The sequence below is a fragment of the Mustela putorius genome, unplaced genomic scaffold (assembly GCF_011764305.1).
Source record: "Mustela putorius furo isolate JIRA1106 unplaced genomic scaffold, ASM1176430v1.1 tig00003863_pilon_pilon_pilon, whole genome shotgun sequence".
NCBI classification, from domain to species: domain Eukaryota; kingdom Metazoa; phylum Chordata; class Mammalia; order Carnivora; family Mustelidae; genus Mustela; species Mustela putorius.
The window spans coordinates 2,705,578-2,728,090 of NW_025422015.1; the positions used below are offsets into that span (position 1 = coordinate 2,705,578).

Below are 22,513 nucleotides of genomic sequence, written 5' to 3' on the forward strand. Positions count from 1 at the left end.
CTTTTATGTAGTGTTTATGTATATGGTAATAACTCCCACTAATAAAGATGCCGCTTTGTAGATGAGAAATAGGAGGGGCTGGGTGACTCGGAAGCTGTCTGAAGAGATCTCTGATTGGAGAAAGCTGTACAGGCATATTTAGATTAGATATGGGGGAGAATGGGAATCCTAAAATACACAGATGATAATAATAATTACAAGATTTTATTAAGCACCTAGTCTGTCACGCTTGTCCTAAGCACTTTACATTTGTCATCTCGTTACTCTTTATGACAACCATATGAAGAAGGTATATAAATACTGTCTTCGGGACAGATGGGAGAGAAAACTGAGGTGGATACTGAAAGTACACTGTTGGAACCCCCTCTCAATGCTGTTCCAAATTAAAAGTGATTATTCATTGATGGATTGTCTAGGACTGGTTGAAGTAAATTAAATACTAATCATAACTAATCATACTAATACTTACTGAGTGTGCTGGGCACAGTACTAAGCACTGTGTGGATTAAATTCATTTAGTTATCTCAGTAACTCTTAAGATTTTGTTTTGTTTTTACTCCCATTTTACTGACTGAGGTACAGAAATGTTAACTTGCCTGAGGTCATACACCTGGTAAGTGACACAGCTGGAAATTGAACTCCATTCATTTCAGAGAGTCTGAATCCAAGGCCTCATCTTAAAATATTTCTTCAAATGTGATTTTAAAAAATAAATTATTTGTACCTGTCCCTTTAAAAATATTAAAGTCCATTTAAAATGACAGTCTCTATGATTATTTGAATATTCTGAGTTTCAACAAAATGGTTGCTTAACACTTAGATGAATGGTTGTGCCAGAAACTAGTAAAAATTTAGAAATAGAATCCATAAGATATTAAAGTAGTGCATTTAGTTGCCTTTATAATTTCAGATTAATTTACTGAAGTTAGAGTTACTTTAATCTTACTGTGAATAATTGTTTAGGTTGTGAGAATGTTTTAATAACTTTCTCTTTTTCCAAACTGTCTATTCATGCTCATTTATGTCAGATCCTATGACTAAGAAAAGTTGTTATTGCATGTTAAAAATTTTATGTATGGGGCACATGGGTGGCTTAGTTAAGTGACCAGCTCTTGCTTTCAGCTAAGGTCATGATCTTGGGGTCCTGAGATCCAGTTCCGCATTGGTCTCCATAGCTGGGACTCTCTCTCTCTTTCTCTCTCTCAAATAAATAAATCTTTTTAAAAAATCTATTTATAAAGTAATTAAGAATTTTTAACAAATACTTCTGTTGTGTTCTGTATCAGTAAGAAAGATTGTTCTTGCTCCAAATATATAACTGATAGATCATAAATATTTTGTAGTTTTTTTTCCTTGTATGATCACAGAACTGAAACCACTCTCTTTTCAGTTGTTATGGTTTGTAGAAGTTACGCAGTGCACTTTGGTTGAGGCTGTAATTATTTTTTGAATTTTCTCCCCAGATAACCTGAGAGAAACTAAGTCAAAATATATGTTAAGTAGGACTTTAAATAAAACCACTGTATTGAAACATTACAGATATATTGTATATTTATTGGAGCTGGTATGGTGTTGTAAAATCTATAATTTTTCTTTAGTATCATTGATTGTAACAAACATTTAATATCACTAGTGTAAATATAAGACATCTGTTAACACTCTTAACAGATTATTGTAATATACAATTATTGTATATATACAATATTTACAATTATTGTAAATATATTTGAGTGTAAATAACTATTTTCTTTAGATGACTATTTTAAATGAGCATTACAGTTGACATAAGATTGAAATAGTCTTCAGATTTTCACTAAGATGAATGTAAGATTCTTTCTGGAGTCTTAAAAGACGTATTTCATCACATCAGATGATAAACAGAGGGAAATGTTTAATTAACAGTGACTAATATTGAAAAATTTTTTATTACCTCAACCTGATGGTATACATATGCTACAAGATGCAGCATCTATTTTGCTAGTGTGTTCGTGTTTATAAATGACTTACTTTCTAATGTATTTGTGCATTACTGTTGTACTGTATGAGAAACTGAGAACCTGTTAAATTTGACTAGAAGTAAGTGTGACGTGTCTGGTGTGACAGTGGTTTTGAGAGTGTTTCATGTGTGGATCATTGTGTAATCAGGAGCTCCTACAAAATCTATAGAGTTGCCATAAAATCGTCTGATTATGACACATAATGATTTCCAACTTGTTTTAGGAAGGGAGCCATCTGTTGCTTTTTATTTAATTCTGTCTTTCTGTAATTATTTTTTGAAACAGCTCATTTTTGGTCTTGCTGATCCCTTTGGGGATATTGTTAATTGTTTATTTTTTGTTTTTAGTCCGAGACCTGCTAAATTTACAGAGCGCCCTCGGCCTGGAGTTCAAATGATCTGTTCTTCTTTTAGTGCTGGTAAGCTTTTCTCTCCCTAATCTTCCACTTTGAGTTACATTAGAAAACTTTTAGGGGGAACACATAAAGTTTTGGAAAAATATTTGCTGTTGTAATATAAATCATATTCAATACATATGCCAGGGAATGGTCATAAATTAATTTAGAAATATTTGAACTTGGCTAGAGTTATTTTTTGTATTCACATGACTAAGAATTTTCTTTGAGACTGTAATACTCTGGTAGGAGAGAAGAAGAATTTCAGAATTGACTCTGTTAAAGAATAGAAAAAAGTTATCTCACTGAAAGGAAGGTATTTTAGATATGTTTTATATTTTCATGGAGTTTTGAAGTATCCTGTAGCCAAGTGAAATTTGATTGCTATTTGTAAATCTTTATTATTTTGCTGTAAATTCTTTTTTGCTTTTTAAAATACAACTATATAGCAATGCTGATGCCCCCAATTATGTTTTGAGTTCATGCAGTAGTGTTTTAAATGGATGTCTTCTTAAACAAATTATAATTTGAATATTTGAAATGATGAGAAGATGTAATGAAACATAAATAGATTTAATACCTAGTGTTTCTAGTACCAGTTCCTTCTACATATACCTCCAGTTTTACTTACCTTTTCAATTCATAGTTGTGGATAGTAGTAGTATGTGAACAGGTGATTACAAACTAATGACATAAATCTGTTTTTGCCATATTAATATCCAAACATGTTTAATTTCTAACCTCTAGATTGGCACTGCTACTGCCATGAAGACAGTTTTCCTTTTAGTAATAACACAATTACAGGCACTATCCATGATTTCAGAGTACTCTGTAACCAGATATAAACAGCACTGTTTTCAACACTGTGGGAGAGTATTGATTCCAAGGAGAGAGGGTAAATTGCATATATAAGTAACTCTAATACAAAGTAAAATGTATATGCTACAAGACGAAATCATAATACGAGTTCAGAGGATAGCAGGCTCATTCAATGGCAGAGTTGCAAAGACAACCTACTGGAGAAATAGGGCCCTAAAAGTTTGATAGGATTTTAACGGGTAGGAAATGTGGCAAGAGAGGGACTTAAGCAGAGTTAAAAGACATGTTTTCTAGGGAGGGTGACTGCTGATTTTTACATAAAATCATGTAATCACTTAGTAAAGTCATTTGTAGTAGAAATCTTCTATAAGATTTCTGTAAGAAATCTATCGAAAATCTACTAAAATCCATTGAAAAATTCATTCCAGTTAAAGCTGTGTTTGTAAACTTATAACTCATTAAATTCAGTTTTAGTTATATACTTAGATAAATATGAATAGTATTAGAATAAGATGTTAATAATCAGTGTATAATCACAGTAATAATGCTTGCATTTTATTTAATTTTCAGATTTTGAAATTATGTTTTACTCATAAATGTTTGCTATTACTCCTCAGGTGGAATGTTTCTGGCCACAGGAAGCACAGATCATATTATCCGGGTTTATTTTTTTGGATCAGGTCAGCCAGAGAAAATATCAGAATTGGAGTTCCATACTGTAAGTATGGGTGAAAAGAATGAAATTGGAAAATTTTAAATGAGTCTAATAGTTTATATTCAGGGTTCTCTTTTTATCTGCTTATATGTAGGACAAAGTTGACAGTATCCAGTTTTCCAACACTAGCAACAGGTAAAATAAATATTTTTGTTTGTAAATGTAATTCCAATTTAAAATTTTCAAATAAAGACATTTCTTGTAGTAGTCCGGTTTTAATTAGAATTATATGTAAACTAGGTACCTAAAATAAAGGTCTTGACCAGTTATACTAAAAAAGGGACTATAGCCTGAGAACGTTTTTGTTTGTATTAATGTTAGTTTATTTGGCCACTTTTAAAAATAGGGACTTTTATCCACCCTTTATATTTTCTGTACATGTCAAAGTGTAGGGAAACTTTTAGTAGAGTTTTGAAGTATATCAAAATGTAATATTTGAAGCAGAACTATTTATTGGTGATAAGCTTAAATGATGTTGTATAAATTTTCCCAGGTTCTTATTTTAAAAGGAAAGAAAGCTATAAGTACCTTGAGTAAAGGAAGTTAAGTTCTTTAATATTGAAAAGAAAATATTTCTCCTTTGGAAATTCTATTCGTAATGTAGTAAATAGTGGCCTTCAATCACTGTCGGTTGTTATTTTGAGACCTAGCCACCTAGACAAACAACTTAGAATGTATGTGTATAAAATTTTAAAAGCCTATAAAGTTGCAGAAGTTCTTAGTTTTACAGAGACTATCTGACAGAATAATCTCTATTGTATTAGAATGCTGTGTTAAGTAAAGATGAATTCTCTTTTAGTATTTTGAAAAACATCTCTGGGAAAACACATTTTGCTTAAGTACATGTGGTTTTTTGGGGGGTTGGGCTTCCTTTAATACAGGTTTGTAAGTGGGAGTCGTGATGGGACAGCACGTATTTGGCAATTTAAACGAAGAGAATGGAAGAGCATTTTGTTGGATATGGCTACTCGTCCAGCAGGGTAAGAGATCAAATTTGAAATATTACAATGATACAGGTAGAGCATTTAAAGTATGCTATATGTGACTCTCAGCCTATAAGTTGTATGTCATAATCCATGTTAAAATTACTTTTCTATAATAATTAGTGCTGTTGGAGATGAGGATATTTACGAGATTATTTTTTACCAAAAATATGAGATCTGCATTAATGACTTTTTTCAGTTGAGTTTCTTAAGGAGATGATAGTACTCTAAGGATACTTAAAAGTTTGCTAAAACTTCAGAAAGTGGGACATACGATATTGTTCATCTGTCAAAAGAGCAATGATATAGTATGTCACATAGGGATGTTACGGTGTATCTAATGGTTTTCTCTAGCCATGAGAAATTATATTTCACCTTATAACTGTTACTTTGGTTTTAGTATTTAATAAGTTAACTCTATTTGTATTCTTGTGTAGTAGTCTCACATGGGTGGGAGAACAAAGCAGTTAGCAGGGCATGACAGCCACAATAAAAGATAGAGAGTGAGGAGCATGGCACAGAACTCTTGGATCCAGATGGAGTTAATTGATAACATGCACAAGATCATCTGTTACCAAGGGCTTAGGAGTGCTGAAATCCTGGATTTGCTGACTCAGTGAAGTGATTTTTGCCCTCATTCATTGTTGATTCAGTCTATTCTTAATTCCTGTTAAGTGATAGTTATCCATGTAATTAATATAAATGTGAATTATAAGAAAACACATTTAGGTTTTTGCCATACTAGGATTTTAGTAAATAATAATAGTGTAAACAAATCCTGCCTCCATCACTTTTCAGCCAAAACCTTCAAGGAATAGAAGATAAAATCACAAAAATGAAAGTAACTATGGTAGCTTGGGATCGACATGACAATACAGTTATAACTGCAGTTAATAACATGACTTTGAAAGTTTGGAACTCTTACACCGGTCAACTAATTCATGTCCTGATGGTGAGAAAAAAAGATTCAATTTTATTTGATAAAATGAAACTAATTATAGGATGGACTGTTTTCATTGAGAAATAAAATCTTTTATAAAAAGTTAGCTAAGAAATCTTGCTAGAGGGATAATAGGTCTTTGTGGGAGATTAGAAATAATTTTAAAATGTAGTTAAACTGGTTTGGCTTGGAAATCTAGATCCTTGCTATTACTTAGTATGTAGGGCTGTATCAGTATATTCTTAGGTTTCACCAAATGATAGTGAAGCCTTGGTTGGTGGTATTAGCTCAGCTTCATTATATGTTGATAAATTTGAAAATTTTTGCCACTTTAATAATTCTTAGAGTTCAAATTCTAGAAATAGTCCCATACTGTTTTTTGATTGAATTTCCATTTTTTGAATTTGTAATTCTGTGCCACTTTAAAAATATTTCAGGGTCATGAAGATGAGGTATTTGTCCTTGAGCCACACCCATTCGATCCGAGAGTTCTCTTTTCTGCTGGTCATGATGGAAACGTGATAGTGTGGGATCTGGCAAGAGGTGTCAAAATTCGATCTTATTTCAATATGGTAATTATCAGCCTCTTCATTTTATAGCTGTTAAAGATTTGGGGACCACTTGCAGGTACTCTGCATATCACAAAGGAAATCCATTTAAGAGTTTGTTTAGACACTATTTTGCCTTTAAGTTTCAAAAAGAGTTCTGTATTATACACTTAATTTAGATATTAAAATTAAAAGAAAATTGCATACTACAATTCAATTATACTGGTGATAACTAATTTGGTTTTTAAAATAGTTTTAACAGTGGTACTTGAGAAACTCACAAGTATGAAGATACAACATAGATAAAAATAATTTTGGAAAACCATGTTAAAGAAATCCTAGATATTATATTGCATTATTATACTTCAGAAGTCCTCTTGTATAACAATTTGATTCCAGTACACCCGTTTTGTTTTTTAAAGTTTTATTTATTTAAGTAATCTCTGCACCCATGTGGGTCTCAAACTTAGGACCCTGAGATCAAGAGTCTCCTTCCAGCTGAGCCAGCTAGTTGCCCCCATCTTCATGCCATTTTAAAATTAAAGGCATTCTTGTCCTTTTTCAAATTATAGTATGTTAGATATTTATAGTGTGTAAGTCTTTTCCCCTCTACATTTTGCTTCTTATGCAGATATTTAGTATATTTTGTTAAATATGGAATTGTACTGGTTTAATATCACATACAGTTTACTGTGCAGTGTTACCATGTTTCTGTAACTACTGTATGAAGTATAACGTTTTCCTCAAATACTGCTGTTTATTCAGTCACCTATTTTTTAATCTATTTCCTATATATTAGGGATACCTTTCAACAAAATAAAAGAAGAAAAACTTGTATTTCTATTTCAGCATCTTTAGTTTTTCTTAAAAATCCACTACAAAAAACACTACTAATGAATTATGAAGCATGACAATTAAGTATGTGTATAGTCAGTTATTTTGCAAAAGAAAAATTTTAGAGTGTCATTTGTGAAATACAGTGGTTTGTGAAAAAATTTCATGAAAGTGATACTATATTTGGTGATAATCGTAATAAAGTTACTTCTATGTAGTAAGAAGTAATTACTAAGATCAGAGGGAGGAGTAAGAAGAATTTTCATTAGTGAGGGAATTAAGTTAGCTGTCTCTATGGATATCCTTAGTGTATATAAGGTAAAAAAAAATTTGTCAAACTCTTATTTTTTAAAAAAGATTTAATTATTTGGAGCACAATTTTTAGTGACAGATGGATTTCCTTAGTGATATATGTATAAGGGAAGATTTTTTTAAAAGCAAATACTTAAATATGCTGGTAAAGAATTCTTTCTTTTTCTATCCCTGTGTTTCTGGTTTGCTCCTTAGGACATCTCTGTTAAAAAAAATTATTAGTTTGTCTTTATAACTTCAAAAGAAAACATTTTGTGGCCTATACATATATTAGTGACTTTTTTTAAAAGTAATTTCATATTTTTAAAAGGCATTGGTATGTTAGTAGAGTGGAGGTAAAATTTTCTCTCATACTTGAATACTGCTTTCACCTTTAAGCTACAAAGGTGAATTTTTCCTTATCAGGTAAGTTGATCACACTAATATTCTACCTTATATTATAGAAATTGGAATACATTGAGATTGAACTGATTTGCTTTTAGATCATCACAAATTTGTGATATAGCCAGGAATAGAAGTCAGCCATATTACGTGTTCTTTGAAATTAGCTAAGGGATTAGTTACATTACTGCCTTAAAAGTTGTTTTAATAAGAGTTTTAGATAAAGATATTTTTTTTTGTTGTTCCAAGAACAAGAGATAGAAAAGCTCTAAAGGGCAGAAGAAACAACTTTATGTAGTAAGTGGAACTGGATGGTATCCATAGAATATTCAGACTGAGAAAGACAAAACACAGACTAAAAAGGACTAAAAATATATCTTGCATTTAAAAAAACAAGAAAATGAACTATACTTTATCTAATTAAAGTAAGGATCTCCTTTTAATTTTTTGTAAGATTTTTAATGACTTCCAAAATATTTCTATGTATTACCTCATTTGGGTCTCATGAAAACTTTGTAATATAATCAGGGTAGATTTTATTATTACTGGTTTTATGAATGGAGAAACTGTACAGAGATGAATTGCTTTGCCCAGGTTTACCTAGGTCACACAGCTGTTACAGGGGACTTGGGATTTAAAACCCATATTGTTTTGTCTGTTGTTACTGAGTTCTTAATGCTAACTCTAGTTAATGGTTGGCCATTGTATAGCTAACTTCAGATCTACCTAATTAGTGATATGTTACCAGGAGAAAATGTCTTCATAATGGTATTAATTCTGAGTAGATCTTTTGAGATCTTAAATTTAGCTTGATGATTTTTTTTCTGTCTCTAATTTATAAGTTATCTAAGTGCCTTACTTTTTGCTCTTTGCTTTTTTTGTTCATTTTGTTGTTTGTTTTATCTATGGACAGATGGAAGATAAAGCATCCAGCACTGCTGTTAAGAAAATAAAAACAGTTGGAGGGGGTAGTAGAAGCTTAAGTTCACTGTCCACTCTAGTGAATGTTGAATTTTGGTTATAGTAGTTAAAACTCTTTGGCTCTGTGTAGCAAACAAGTAATTTTTTGAGTTACTAAAATACCATAAAAGTTGAAGAAGTACAAATTCAAACCCTGATGTTAAATTGTACTAGTAATCATAACTTCAACTTAGTAAATATTTTTTGAATGCTCTGTAGAGGGACTAGTTATAGTTTGTTGGAAGATTTAAGGATAAATAACTAGTGGAATACTCCCTGTTTAGACTAGAAATGGTAAAAGTTTAGATGAAGTATTGTTAAGACTAAGTAATAATATTTCATGAGTTTTAAAATCAAAGCTTATAACATGAATAAATGAATTCCCCATTAATCAGCCAGAAAGTAAGGCTTTTAACAAAATTTTATATATAAGTCCTCTGAAATACAGGTTATCAAGTATATTTTGAGAATATTGCTTTACTATCAGTTTTTCTTTTTATAATAATTAGATTTCCCACTCGAAATTCGTAATACCTTTGCAAGAAGTAAGAAAATCCTGTAACAAATAATTATTTTGTTACTCAGCATATTACTGTTCTTTTCTTACCATTTACAAAAATTAAATGAAATTTTAGAAATTTTCAAGAATTCTGTATCATCGAAAAGCCTTTCACAGGTGGTGAAAAGTTAAATTTTGTAAGTGCCCTTGTTTGATATACAGTAATTTTAAAATGAATTTTAATAAACTATTGATATATTTATTAAATATATATCATTTAAAACATGATACATTTATATATTAATATTGCACTGATATTCATCACTCTGGTAAATATTCAAATTCTTTTTTTCCTGTATCAGATCTTGACTTATACTTTAAAAAATATGACACTTTATTTTAGGACCACCTAAATTTGTAAACAAGGTTTGCGATTAAGAATTGTGATATTTAATTCCTTGTTTGCTTATAATAACCCCCTAATTTATATCACTTCAAAATCTAAATAGATTCTCACCTTGCTAGTAATTTTGTCTAGAGAAAGTTATGGAGTTATTTTGCTTATCTTTACTGCTAGATTTCCTCTTAATAGAGGATCTGAATGATAAAAGCAGTTGGGGGGGTAGGTGTTGGGTTTGCTTTTGTTACATACAAGAAGTATTTGACAAGTAAGATGATATAACACAGTATAAAGTGGAATAGACAATATATGTTCCTTGCACACTCCTCACCATTGTTTCATCTTTAAAAATAAAATAATCTGAAAATAAACTTTTAATAGCATTTGCTGGAAATGTATATAAGGTAAAACCTTGAGCCTTTCTTCTTCTTCTTCTTCTTCTTCTTTTGATAAACCAGAGAATGAAACTAAAGAGAATATTGTAGAGAAGATAATGGTAAGACAGTTCTATTATTTTTTAAAACACATATAAATTCCAGCCCTTAAGCTTTACTTATCAACATTCCTCTAAAAATGATGTCAGTTATTCATGTTATAGCTGAACAGTCTTTATATAACTTAAATATTCAAAATAAAAGTATATTTAGGTATTTTGTTGAAGGTAGATAGTATATATTAAGTATATTCCAAAGTATCCAGATACAGTTTAGCAAGCCTAGTACAGCTTTGAGAGTTGTTCTAAACTCTAGTTTAAAGGCTCTGAAACTTCAGTTAAATGTTAAAAGGCAGATAAGTTATTCCCAGAAATAACTTGAAAATGTATGCAAACTCTCTGAACTGAATTTGAAGGATTTTGTAATATTCCAGTTCCCTGAAAGAGGTAGGCAAGTTTGGGAGTTTAAATATAAATGTAAATGTTTTTAAATACAAAGTTGTTTTATAGCCCATTTTCCCTTAAAGCATGGGATGGCTAAGTTTTAACTATAGGTTTAAATGAATAATAATTTGAAAAGAAACTTACAAATTTCTTAGTTACTAGGCCATTTGATTATTAGATAGTAAGTAAGGAATGTTTGGAATAGGATTTATAGACCCCACATTATTTGCTTTCCTCATGTGTCTGGCGCTTTTGCTTTTGGTTTATCTTTCCTGTTCCCTTTTTTTTCTCTGTATCTATTATTCTAGCTGTGTTTATGATTCCCTCTCTTTCCATATCTTTCTGTATCTGTCATGTTACTCAAAGCTGTAGTTTGTTGCCTCTTGTCTGGTTTTGATTTTAATTGAAGAGTACAATGTCTCCTTCTAGAAAGAAATTTTACAGAATTTGAGTTTTGCTTTACTTTTGTTGTTTCATGAGTAAATTCCAAATAACAATTTTTATTTATTAAAATTGTCCTTATTTTTATAATTAACCTTTCTTTCACTTGAGATTTATTAAAAATGTTCCAGTGTCCACTAATCCAGAACAATATATTTCTCCTTGCAACGTTCCAAACAAGCAGAGGCTGCCAATCCACCACTCAGAATTTTTGCACATGCATACTTCTGACAATATGTTCTCAGTGTGACCTCTAATTTAGTTTTAGGCAATTGTAGCTGCGTATATCTAGGAAAGGCAGAAAGAGAAGCTCAAAATAAGTAATCTCATATCGTGTTCTCTTGTGAATCCAGATTTCAAGATAAATCTTTCTCTCTTTCTCTTCCTCTCTCTCCTTCCTTGTTTTGCTTTCATCCTTCCATCTCTTTCATTCCCTATATCTCATCATCTAACAAGATGCTATATATCTGCTCTCTATGTTAAAAGGATTTTTTTGATGCTTCCCATCCTCGTTTCAGCCTCTCTTGGTAAGGAATTACTTTCAGTCTTCTGAGTATGAACTCTAGTTACTATGACTTTCTTTCAGGTTTCTGGGGTTCTTTAGATTCTGTCTCTTTCTTTTCTTCGATATCAAAAACATATCTTAAAATTTCCTGCCATGAATGTGAGTTTGTCTCTGTATCTTTTAATCCTGTATTATATTTAGTGAATTACTTTATGTAGTTCTTCGACATGGTCTGTGAGTTACAAGGGTGTTTGAGATTTGATAGTTAAATAGGGAAGTTTGTACAATTATGCAGAATGTGAACATACAGGTGAAAGACAGTTCAGTTACAAATATTTGACTGTTTTGTGCATAAGGACAAATGTGGGGACCACAAGAAAGACAAGTGGTCCTTGTTGTTAGCCAGCAATGATAGCATGGCATATGAGAAAGGCTAATTGCTGTATCTGAAGATAGAGGGATCCCTTCAGGGTAGATGGTCAGAATAAGTTTTGTTGAGGAGGAAGAACTAAAATTGTGTCTTGAAAAATAAAAAGTTGAGTTAGTAAGAAAGATACTTAATTTTATAAGTATGAGGAATATTATAAATAAGGAAGTAAGAAATGTTAAGACGTGCATAGAGTAACTTAGAATGTTTGGAATAGTTTTTGAAAAGTGGGTAATTAGATGAAAAGCATAAGTTGAGGAGGATTGTTAATGGCCTTATGTTATCTTGTTAGTGTAAAGAATAGTTAACATAGTGGGATTTTTGGTAAATTATATTTTAGAAACAAGGGAGTAAGTTTAATTGCCAGCAGTAGTATTTCAGGTACAAAGTTGAGTAAGTTGGGGAATAACTACTTTTATCAGTGAAATCACAATCCTACCTAGGATGGTAGGAGATTTGTGAAAGAAAAATACGTGTGTTTGACTTGGTATTTTGTGACTGATAGAAGGATTAGGGCTGGATTATGACCGAAGATTTAATAATTGAAATTAAACTGATTAAATTAATGTGTGGAGAGTGTTGTATTAAAAAATATTGATGGAAATATGAATGATACAGAGGAAAACTGATTTTTTTTAGTTTGTCTTTATGTGTTTATTGTGATGTAGTGTTGGACGACCTGTATGGAAATGGCCAAGCAACACTTGGAGACAGAATACTTAGAGGAGCTAGGAATGAAGGGAGATGTTGAAGTCTTCCAGGTAGAATGCTGTTTACCTCATGGAGAAAGAGCAGTGTGGAGGGCTTAAAACTAAACTTTTAGAAGTAGTCATATTTAGCAAATGGAGACAAGAAGAAAATCTCTAGAGAATATATTAGAAAGGTACATGCTAGTACCATGTCAGGGGACAAAGAATGAGAATAGATTACAAAGAGGATTGATTAGTAATGTTGCAGCCCTCAGTGAAATTAAAATACAGTTAAACAGAATGTGGTTAAATTCGAAGATGAGTTACTTATTTTGATAATAAAATGTTCTTTTGATGAAAATTAGAGTTGATTCTTCAGAACCACTTTTATGTATCTGTTGGTTCTATCAAGCCAGCAGTTTCCTTTTTTACACAAATTTACTTATCTTGGCACTACTTAAATAGCTGTCTTTAATTCATATGTAATAATGTTAATTATAAATTAAAGCATCTTCAGTATTAAAGGAAACATTCATTTACTAATGGCCTTTTAAAGTAATTTGATGACACCCAGACTATTAGAGTGTGGATAACTTCCCATAAGATATATTTTTTATTTCAGTGTAACTATCAAAATGATTAGAAAGTAGCAAAAACTTATTTTAATCATATGTGTGACAGTGTCTGTCTTCAGTTATCTAAAGATTTTATTTATTTACTTGACAGAGATCACAAGTAGGCAGAGAGGCAGACAGAGAGAGAGGAAGGGAAGCTGGCTCACTGCTTCACAGAGAGCCTGATGTAGGGCTTGATCCCAGGACCCTGGGATCATGACCTGAGCCGAAGGCAGAGGCTTTAACCCACTGAGCCACCCAGGCGCCCATCTAGTGTACTTTCTTAAGTTTATTTCTCCCCAGGTAGATAAACTTTAAGAAGTTCTTTATACATAAGGATTTTATAAGGGTATTTCTTAGCATAAATTCCATTTCCCAGCTATTTTATTCTTGGGATATGAGTCTATATCACAGAATTGTTAGGGTACTTAAAAGATTAATAATTTTGGGCACTTGGGTGGCTTAGTCGATTAAGTATCTACCTTCACCTTAGGTCATGATCTCAGGTTCCTGGGATATGGAGTTCCTTACCCAGCTCTCTGCTCAGCAGAGCTGAGCTCCCTCTCCCTCTTTGCGCTCACTCAAAAAAATAAAATCTTAAAAAAATATATTCATAATTTTCAATTTCTAGGTAAGATGCTCCCTTCTAAATAGTGGGTTTTGGTTTTTTGTTTGTTTGTTTTAAGATTTTTATTTATGTAGAGAGAGTTCATGTGTGTTTGCTAGCCAGGAGAGGGGTAGAGAGAGAGGGAGAATCTCAGACAGACTCCCTCCTGAGTACAGAGCTGTAGGTGGGGCTCAGTATCACAACCCTGAGACCAGGACCTGAGCCAAAATCAAGAGTTGGATGCCTAACCAATTGTTAACCAACCACCCAGGCGCACCAGTCTCATTCATTTTTAAAAATATACCACTGCCTTCAACTCAGGTCATGGTGCCAGGGTTCTGGGATCAGGCCCTGCATTGGGCTCCCTGCTCAGCGGGGAGTCTGCTTCTCCCTTTCCCCCTCCACCCTCCTCCCTGGGTTGTGCTCGCTCTCCCTCAAATAAATAAAATCTTTAAAAAGAAAAAGAAAAATGAGACCAAAAAATTGACCTTGGTTATAGACATGGAATAATTCCTTAATAGGATGATTCTGGTTAAGATAGTCCATCTTCCTGATTTGTGTTGAGTCTCTCTAGGACAACATACTTCTCATATTCACCTGTATGTATGATCCTCATGATTGATATAATTTAGAACCTGTCATTTTAGTCTGTATTCTAGTACTTCTAGCATGTCTCATTTCCAGATTTGTCTAATTCTTCCAAAAAGTCTTGCTTTGAGTGTCAGATGTTAGAATTTTAGGACTAGGTACAACTCTCGTGATTGTTTAAATTATCTTTGTCATTTCACAGAGAGATTAGGTGATTTGCCCATTACCAGAGAAGTCTCTTGGATCAAAAGCCTCATTTAATTATTCATCTTTAAGTATTCATCTTTCTGCTTCTCAAAAATTACATTAGCAGTTGTGGATAGTATTCAGCCTTGAAAAAGGTGCTAGCATACTTCATTAAATAGGACATCTTCAAAGCTTTTTTTGTATTTTTTCAAATTCATTATAAATCTCTAAATTAATAAGATTGTACTACTCATTTCTTGGAAATATTTCTAGAATTCTTTAGTCAGTATGAGACTTTCCTACAGAGTAATTATTATTTTAACTTGTCTAATCCTTTCATCTCTTGCTTTAAAAACAAAATAACTTTATGTCATTATTGCTGAATAAATTTTTTATCTTAACCTCTATTCTCTTTGAAATTTTTGCATTTATTGGTAAATACCACAGCCTGGATTTTCTCAGCTTTCCTTATTGTGATTTAATGTGTATGCATTTTATTGTGTGGTCTGTATTTACATATTCCCAAATGTTTAAGTATGCTTGATTTTATGAGAGGTAATTCATCTAAAATTCACTTGGACAATTAGTCATTATTATTCCTTTCTTTCTGTTTCATTTTCTATAGCATACATTAAATACTGGCATCAGTTGTATACAATATTAAATTTTATGTTGACTTATTCTTGGGTTAAGCAGTACATTAAATTTTATCATAGGCCCATATAATTCCAGTATGGATAGAGAAGATATTTCACCCTTTTGGTTTTGTTTGTTTTTTTCCATTTCATTTATTTATTTGGGAGAATGAGAGAGAGAGAGCCAAAGGAGCCAGGGGGAGAGATCTAGAGAGAGAGGGACAAGCAGACTTCATGCTGAGGGCTGAGCCAGACACATGGCTTGATCTCAGGACCCTGAGATCATGACCTGAGCCGAAACCAAGAGTCAGACACTTAACTGACCAAACCACCCAGGCCTCCCTTAATCCTTCAGGTTTTTTAATATAAGCTGCATTGTTTTTTAGTTATACATGAATAATAGTGCCTTCATGATTAAATTTTTTTTCTTTAGGAATTCTATATACTTTAAGCCTGATTTAAGAAAATGAAATCATTTTCAGAGAGAAGTACTTAACTTTTTTTGTTTGGCTTATCTTAATCGCAGCATAATTATAAAAATGGTTACAGTATATTTAGTTATATAGGGAAAATAAAATATTTTCCTCCTTTGTATTACCTGGAAAGCCTAGTCTACATTTTATGGTTATGTGCTTATTATTGGAGGAACCATTACTAAAGATAAATTTGACATTTTAATTAATTAGATTATGGACAGCTTTTCTGATTGATTCATAAGTAGACTCTTTTAATGCCTCCTTAATGAATAATGGTTAAGCCAAATAGTGTGCTTTTACTTTTTTCTGATGTTGTGGAAATAAACTTTTATTTGTTTACATAAAAGTCCCTTTGAAGTTATACAGATGCCTTATACCAAGAAAGTTGATACTGCCCAGCCATATTCATGTCATGTATTATATAGGAAATCCCATGATCTTCAATAAGATTGATATTTTTTCTTTGCCTTTCTAGAGTTTTGTAAGTTCCACATCTCCAAAGTATTCTTTTATAGATCTTCTAACTGTAAACTTGGCAACGTTGGTAGGTAGCATAGAAATAGGATTGATTGATCCTTATACAGCCCACCTCACCAGAAAAAAATTTGAAAAAGGAAAACATACAGAGCAAGGTTGCCTAAACATCATGTGAAGGATACCATGCTTGTGAACGTATATCAAATATCCTTTGCCGTTGCTGTGTCAGACTTCTTTTTTTAAAGATTTATTTATTTATTTATTTATTTGACAGAGAGATCACAAGTAGGCAGAGAGGCGAGGGGGGGGTTCGGGGGGGAATGGGAAGCAGGCTTTCTGCTGATCAGAGAGCCGGATGTGGGGCTCGATCCCAGGAACCTGGGATTATGACCTGAGCTGAAGGCAGAGGCTTAACCCACTGATCCACTCAGGTGCCCCATAGACTTCTTCTAGATCTCTTCCTTTGTTCTGTTGTGTACTTAGAATTGTAAACATAGGCTTATAACAATAGTATTACATTTCTGGAAGCTTTTATTATATTAGAGTAGTTTTACAGTTGTTGCTTTTTGTTTTTCATCTTTTGTGAAATTTTGAACTGAAATAAATAAAAACAGCACATAACCAAGGAAGTTTGAATTCTTAAGTCTTGAATTTTTTATGTTAAATTCTATCTAGAGATCGAATTTTTTCAAGTGGTTACTTATTTATAACAGTTATTGTAATTTTTTATTTTGCCTAGAAAACATTCAAAAAGAGACCTGAATCCTGACATTTCTGCATTTGTAGTATCTCATTTTTTGCAAATACTAAGATATATGTGTTTACTAATGCTCATATGCTAATTTGGAGAAGTAGTTCTATTCTTTCTCATTTTTTGAATAGTTTTAACATAGACTCAAGGAATCCGTTCCCTTTGTCTGCTGTCTTTTCCTCCAACTTTCTTCACAACCAAAAAATGATCCTGTTTCACTTACTATTCATTTTCTTGCTGTATGGTTAATCTTTAGGTATATTAGTCATTAGATAAGTTTATTGATTTTCTTTCATATGATTAATTTTAAGGAGAGTTATTTCTTTTCCATTATTATCACTATACAAAATACATTAATAAACACCAGTGCACTCTTTCCTTCTTTTCAGCAAGCTCTAAAGAGAAACTAGTTTTCTTTTTGAGTCAGTTTGTGGTACTATATTAACTTCTTGGGCAGAACCCTTTCTTTAGAGTGATAGTTTCTCTTTTGACCAAAATGCAAACTTTCTTTGAGAAATCAACTATTCTTCTAAATTTTAATTTCACTTCCATATATGGTGAACTGCACATCCATTCCTATGCTATATTTTTAACACGAAAGAAAGAAAATTACCACTTCTCTCTTTTCTAAGCATTTCCTGAAATATTGGGATATTGCTAGTAAAATTCAGTTGTTCTAGATCAGTGGATACCGGAACAGAGAGGAGGTATTTCTTACCTGATAATGTATGTGCGTTCCGATTCTGCTAATCCAGAAATCCAATCGCATTTGTTGAAAATCATCCTTAGTTGTTATTTGTTAGGGAGGTCAACTCCCTATTTTAGTTGTTTTCTGAAATTCAGTCCCTAGATGTGCTTTAGATAGGTTAGAACTTTTACCTCTTTCAGAACACTGCTAAAGAAGTTTCAACTGGAACATAGTCTGAAGAAGCACTGAGAGCAAAAAAAATTCAGAGTGGTGATTGGCCACCTCTGTTTGATTGACAGGTTGCAGGGAGAAACCCATTCGTTCTGGATTAATGGAACTGGAAAACAGAAAACAATTATCAGGTAAAAAAAACCTTTTCTTTAACCTTTGAAATTCACCATTTAAAAGAGGAGTCAGACCATCAAGGGAATTTATTACCAAAAAGAAAAAGATTTAGTGTCTTGTGAGCAATAATCTCTGGCTACTACTTCCAAGAGTTAACAAAACAAACAAACAACAAAAAAAATCGCTGCAGTTATGACACATTGTCAGCCTTTGCTGAAAGGGCTTGATTAAATACAAATAAAATGGAATGTAAGGTGCAATTACATTGTAAATGTGGCTTAAAGACTTGAAGCAGAATTCTATGGGTGGGGGAAATTGATGTTTTATTTCCTGAATTGTGTCTGGTCTGTGTGTGCATAAAGAGAACACTTTGTTTTTCAAGGCTATTAATCTGGCACTTTTCATGATATTCACAAATTTTGTTACTGTACTCTGTTATGCTTAATCTTCACTCCATTGGGATGTATACTTCTGCATCTCTTTTATCATAAAATTTTTAGTAATGGTAGTGACCACTTCTTTATATTTTAATAGCAACTTTTTGATTGTTGGTTAAATATATTTCAGATTGAAGGCCAAGGACATGGTGCAGTGTTTGACTGCAAATGCTCTCCTGATGGTCAGCATTTTGCATGCACAGACTCTCATGGACATCTTCTTATTTTTGGCTTTGGCTCCAGTAGTAAATATGACAAGGTAGTGTATGATGATTCTGTATCTTTTTTTTTTTTTTCTGGTTATTTTGTTTTAAATCCATGGATGGTTAGGAGGTGTATTTCAGGAGTAGATGAGCATTGTTTATGCTTTCAGCCTCAAGCTTGAAGAATCAATCATATTTTAAGTATTCTAGAGACTTACGTTTTAGAGAGGAGGGTGAGCACTGCAGTTGTTAAGTTCCTATTCTCTGTAGTAGACATTAGTTAATAATTAGATCTTATTTAACCATCTTTACATTTCAGAAGGAATAACTCTATGTAGCCTGCAAGAGCAGTCTAGATAAGTAAATCTGAAGCCAGGATGGGAGAACTTGTCCATAGAGAGACTCTGAAATTATGTGAAATATTTTATTTATATGGATAAAGTGCACTTATCTGGGGTATAAATCTGTGGCTTTCATGAGGTTCTCAAAAATACATGGCCTGCTGATGGTAGCTAATATTTTTAAATATTAAAGAGCTTATCTTAGTGATTAAAAGACCTAAAAATTGAATAGTTGGTAGAATTCCAAATCAATAAAATTTTGAAGCTACGGATTTGTGAGGCTTGAGTTCATATTAATAATTTTGTGTTATTTCAAAAAATCTAGAGAAAATGCTTATCAACTCTTGGAAAATCATGCCATGATTTAATTTTTGTGTCAACATTTATTGTATACTTAGAGGTTTTCTTAAATTGTATAAATGACTTCATTAGAGTTTAATTCAAAGAATAAATTCATTGAGTGATTTCCTTTTGCAAAATGCTAAAACAGGCAATTACTATGTTTAATAGTTTAAAAAATAAGATAATTCATGGTAGCTCAATGAAAGTAGAAGTACCGCTTAGTGATCTATACCTAGATTTGATTTTAACATTTAATTTGAAATTACACAACTTTATCATGTTAGTGTTTTATGTATACAGTCTTTTCCTTCTTGCAGAGAAAATTCAAAGTAGCTGCTTTTCTGGTCGTAAAATTTAATGTAGAAGTATAATAAAGACTTACCATTAACTCAAGAAAAAGTATTGTTTTATGTTGTTGCTTAATACCATGATTTACATTAAGACATTGCCTTCCATTAGAAATTGATAATGATAAATTTTTATTTTTCCAATCTTTGTGGACCTCTTTTTTATAGATAGCAGATCAGATGTTCTTTCATAGTGATTATCGGCCCCTTATTCGTGATGCCAACAACTTTGTATTAGATGAACAGACTCAGCAAGCACCTCATCTCATGCCTCCCCCTTTTTTGGTTGATGTTGATGGTAATCCTCATCCATCAAGATATCAGAGATTAGTTCCTGGTCGTGAAAATTGCAGGGAGGAGCAACTTATCCCTCAAATGGGAGTAACTTCCTCAGGTAAAGGCTCATTTTCATAGATAGCCAAATTTTCCATTTCTAATGATGTCTTGTAAAATTGCTAATTGGGTAAAGCTTTGTTATTGTTTTGAACAAATGAGAAGTAAAATTATTTTTAAAAATTTCTCTAAAATCCTTTAAACAGTTCTGAATTATATACTGCAAGAAGATTAAGAAACATTGGAGAGTTAAAGCAATGATCTTGGTAATTTATTCATTCATCTTTGTGACACCTGGTAAACTGGTATTCAGTAGTGAATTTATCAGGTACAATCCTTGTTCTCGTGGAGTAAGATTAATAAGCACAGTTATAAACAAATAGTTAAAACTTGTGATAAATGTTATTAAAGGGAATAATAGTATGGTGTGAAAGAAAGAATAAGAATAGATACCTTATTCATATTGAAGATTGTTTTAAGAAGTGATCAACTTCTAAAAATTTAAGTAAGGTAGGAATGAAAGTGTTGACAGCTGTTTTGGTGAAATAATAGAGTGTGAAAGTCTAATTAGTTGACGAATTAAAAGGGACTTGAAATGGAGACAAGGTCTGTAGACCTTCCCTTTTGACAAGAGATGTAGCACTAATTTATTAAGTGAAAGTAATAGAAACCATTATAAAAGAAGGTTAAACCAGTAATTTAAGAATCTTTGTTATAGTTTAGACTAGTATAATTTATGAAGGCACCTGGGTGGCTCAGTCAGTTAAGTGTCTGACTCTTGGTTTCAGCACAGGGTCACGATCTTACTGTTGTGGGATCAAGCCCTGAGTCTGGCTTCACACTCAGTGCCAAGTCTGCTTCAGAATTCTTTCTGCCTCTCCCTTTGTCCATCTCTGCTTGTGCTCTCATTCTCTTTCTCTCAAATAGGTAAATAAATCTTTTTAAAAAGAAAAATTTAAGAAAATATTTTAAGTTCTGAACCCTGGCATAATGGACAAAATTTCTAAGTAGATGTAAAGGACACATAAGGGATGTAATATTTAATGAGTAACTTTTATATAACAAATTTAGATTCTATACGCTGTGCAGAGAAACCAGTCATATTGCATTCCAGAGGGCCCATCTCTTATTTTCCTTTAAGGATTGGGCATGAAATTGTAATGAGGATGAGCATACTGGATAGGAAGGGCTGCTCTTGAAGGTGGTCATGCCCACTCAGGATGGAGGGTGAGGGGAAGCATTAGAAGAATAGACTCGCTGCTACTTGCAGAGAGTAGTACAGTTCAGCAGACCTGAAAGTCTGGAGTATGTGAAATTAAAATATCTTATACATGGACACAGCATGAACTCAAGGAATCTAAGAAGCAGGTTGTATTCAAAAAATCTAGTCAGGTATTCAGAGTAGAGAAGTCTTGATCATAGGACTGAAATTAAGATAAATGTCTTCAGTCTCTTAGAAGGGAAATGGAATCAGATCTTGCCCAGGTCTCAGAATAGGGTTCAGGCATGGGGAAATAAGGAAAGGACTCATTTATTAAAATATCAGTGCTATTTAATTATTGTGGCTATTACTTTTTCCTCCATTTAACCCATTTGTATACGACTTTCATAAATAATCTCATTTAATTCGTATGGTATCCTTCTTCTGAAAGTTGAGAAAATGGAAATTTAACAACATATTTCTTGTTTAAGTTAAAGTGTATGAAATCACAGGGACTCGAATGCAGTTCTGACTCTTAGTCCATTGTTTGTTTTTTCATACTAAGCTGCCCTTACTGTAAAAAAGTGTAGATACTAGTTATTAGTATAGGACCACAAGAGAACCCTGAGCAATAATTATGGCTTCAAAGTGAGTCATAGAATTTGTAAGTGTTCTAGGTCACAGAATTTAGGGTAAAACATCATTTCTTTCATTATTTTTGATTTAGCCAAGTACAATACAGGACAGAAGAAAAACACTTGTTGAAAAAATCTTTAGCATTATTTGTAACTTTTTCTATTTGTAAATCTAGATCTATAGATGATGGGTATTATAATGATAAGTCAGCTTGAATGCAGTTTTGTTATATTTTTACATTTGTATTTCAGTAATACACTTTATGCCTCTTCAGTTACAACTTGAGCTCTATCAGATTACTTCTTGATGTTCAGATATGAGATGTTTTCCCAGCAGCACAACAGGAAAGCATCCACAGGCATTTTAACTTTTACCTCTGCTTTTACCACTTTCTAGCTTTGTGACCTTGAACAACTTATCCCATTGAATTTTAGTTTTCTCTTATAAAATGAAATAACATTATGTGCTTAGTACATGTAATTTTCCCTTTCCTTATATTTTTTTCACTACTAATTCTTCATTTCAGAATGTTCTTTGTATCCTCTCTTCCCAGCCCACTCTAAAAGTCTGGTTTGATGAAACCAT

The 22,513-nt window shown here is 32.3% G+C and overlaps 1 protein-coding gene across 5 annotated transcripts in view; it reads left to right on the forward strand.

The window, feature by feature from the left end:
• LOC101687504 (pleckstrin homology domain interacting protein) overlaps nucleotides 1-22,513 on the forward strand; it is a 129,266-nt gene that overhangs the window by 48,928 nt on the left and 57,825 nt on the right. For all 5 annotated transcript variants that reach the window (XM_045066237.1, XM_045066232.1, XM_045066234.1 and 2 more), the window contains 8 exons: nucleotides 2,345-2,415; nucleotides 3,828-3,928; nucleotides 4,020-4,060; nucleotides 4,807-4,905; nucleotides 5,707-5,860; nucleotides 6,286-6,420; nucleotides 18,656-18,784; nucleotides 19,927-20,152. In XM_045066237.1, the coding sequence (XP_044922172.1) occupies nucleotides 2,345-2,415; nucleotides 3,828-3,928; nucleotides 4,020-4,060; nucleotides 4,807-4,905; nucleotides 5,707-5,860; nucleotides 6,286-6,420; nucleotides 18,656-18,784; nucleotides 19,927-20,152 (956 nt within the window). The remainder of the gene's footprint in view (nucleotides 1-2,344; nucleotides 2,416-3,827; nucleotides 3,929-4,019; nucleotides 4,061-4,806; nucleotides 4,906-5,706; nucleotides 5,861-6,285; nucleotides 6,421-18,655; nucleotides 18,785-19,926; nucleotides 20,153-22,513) is intronic.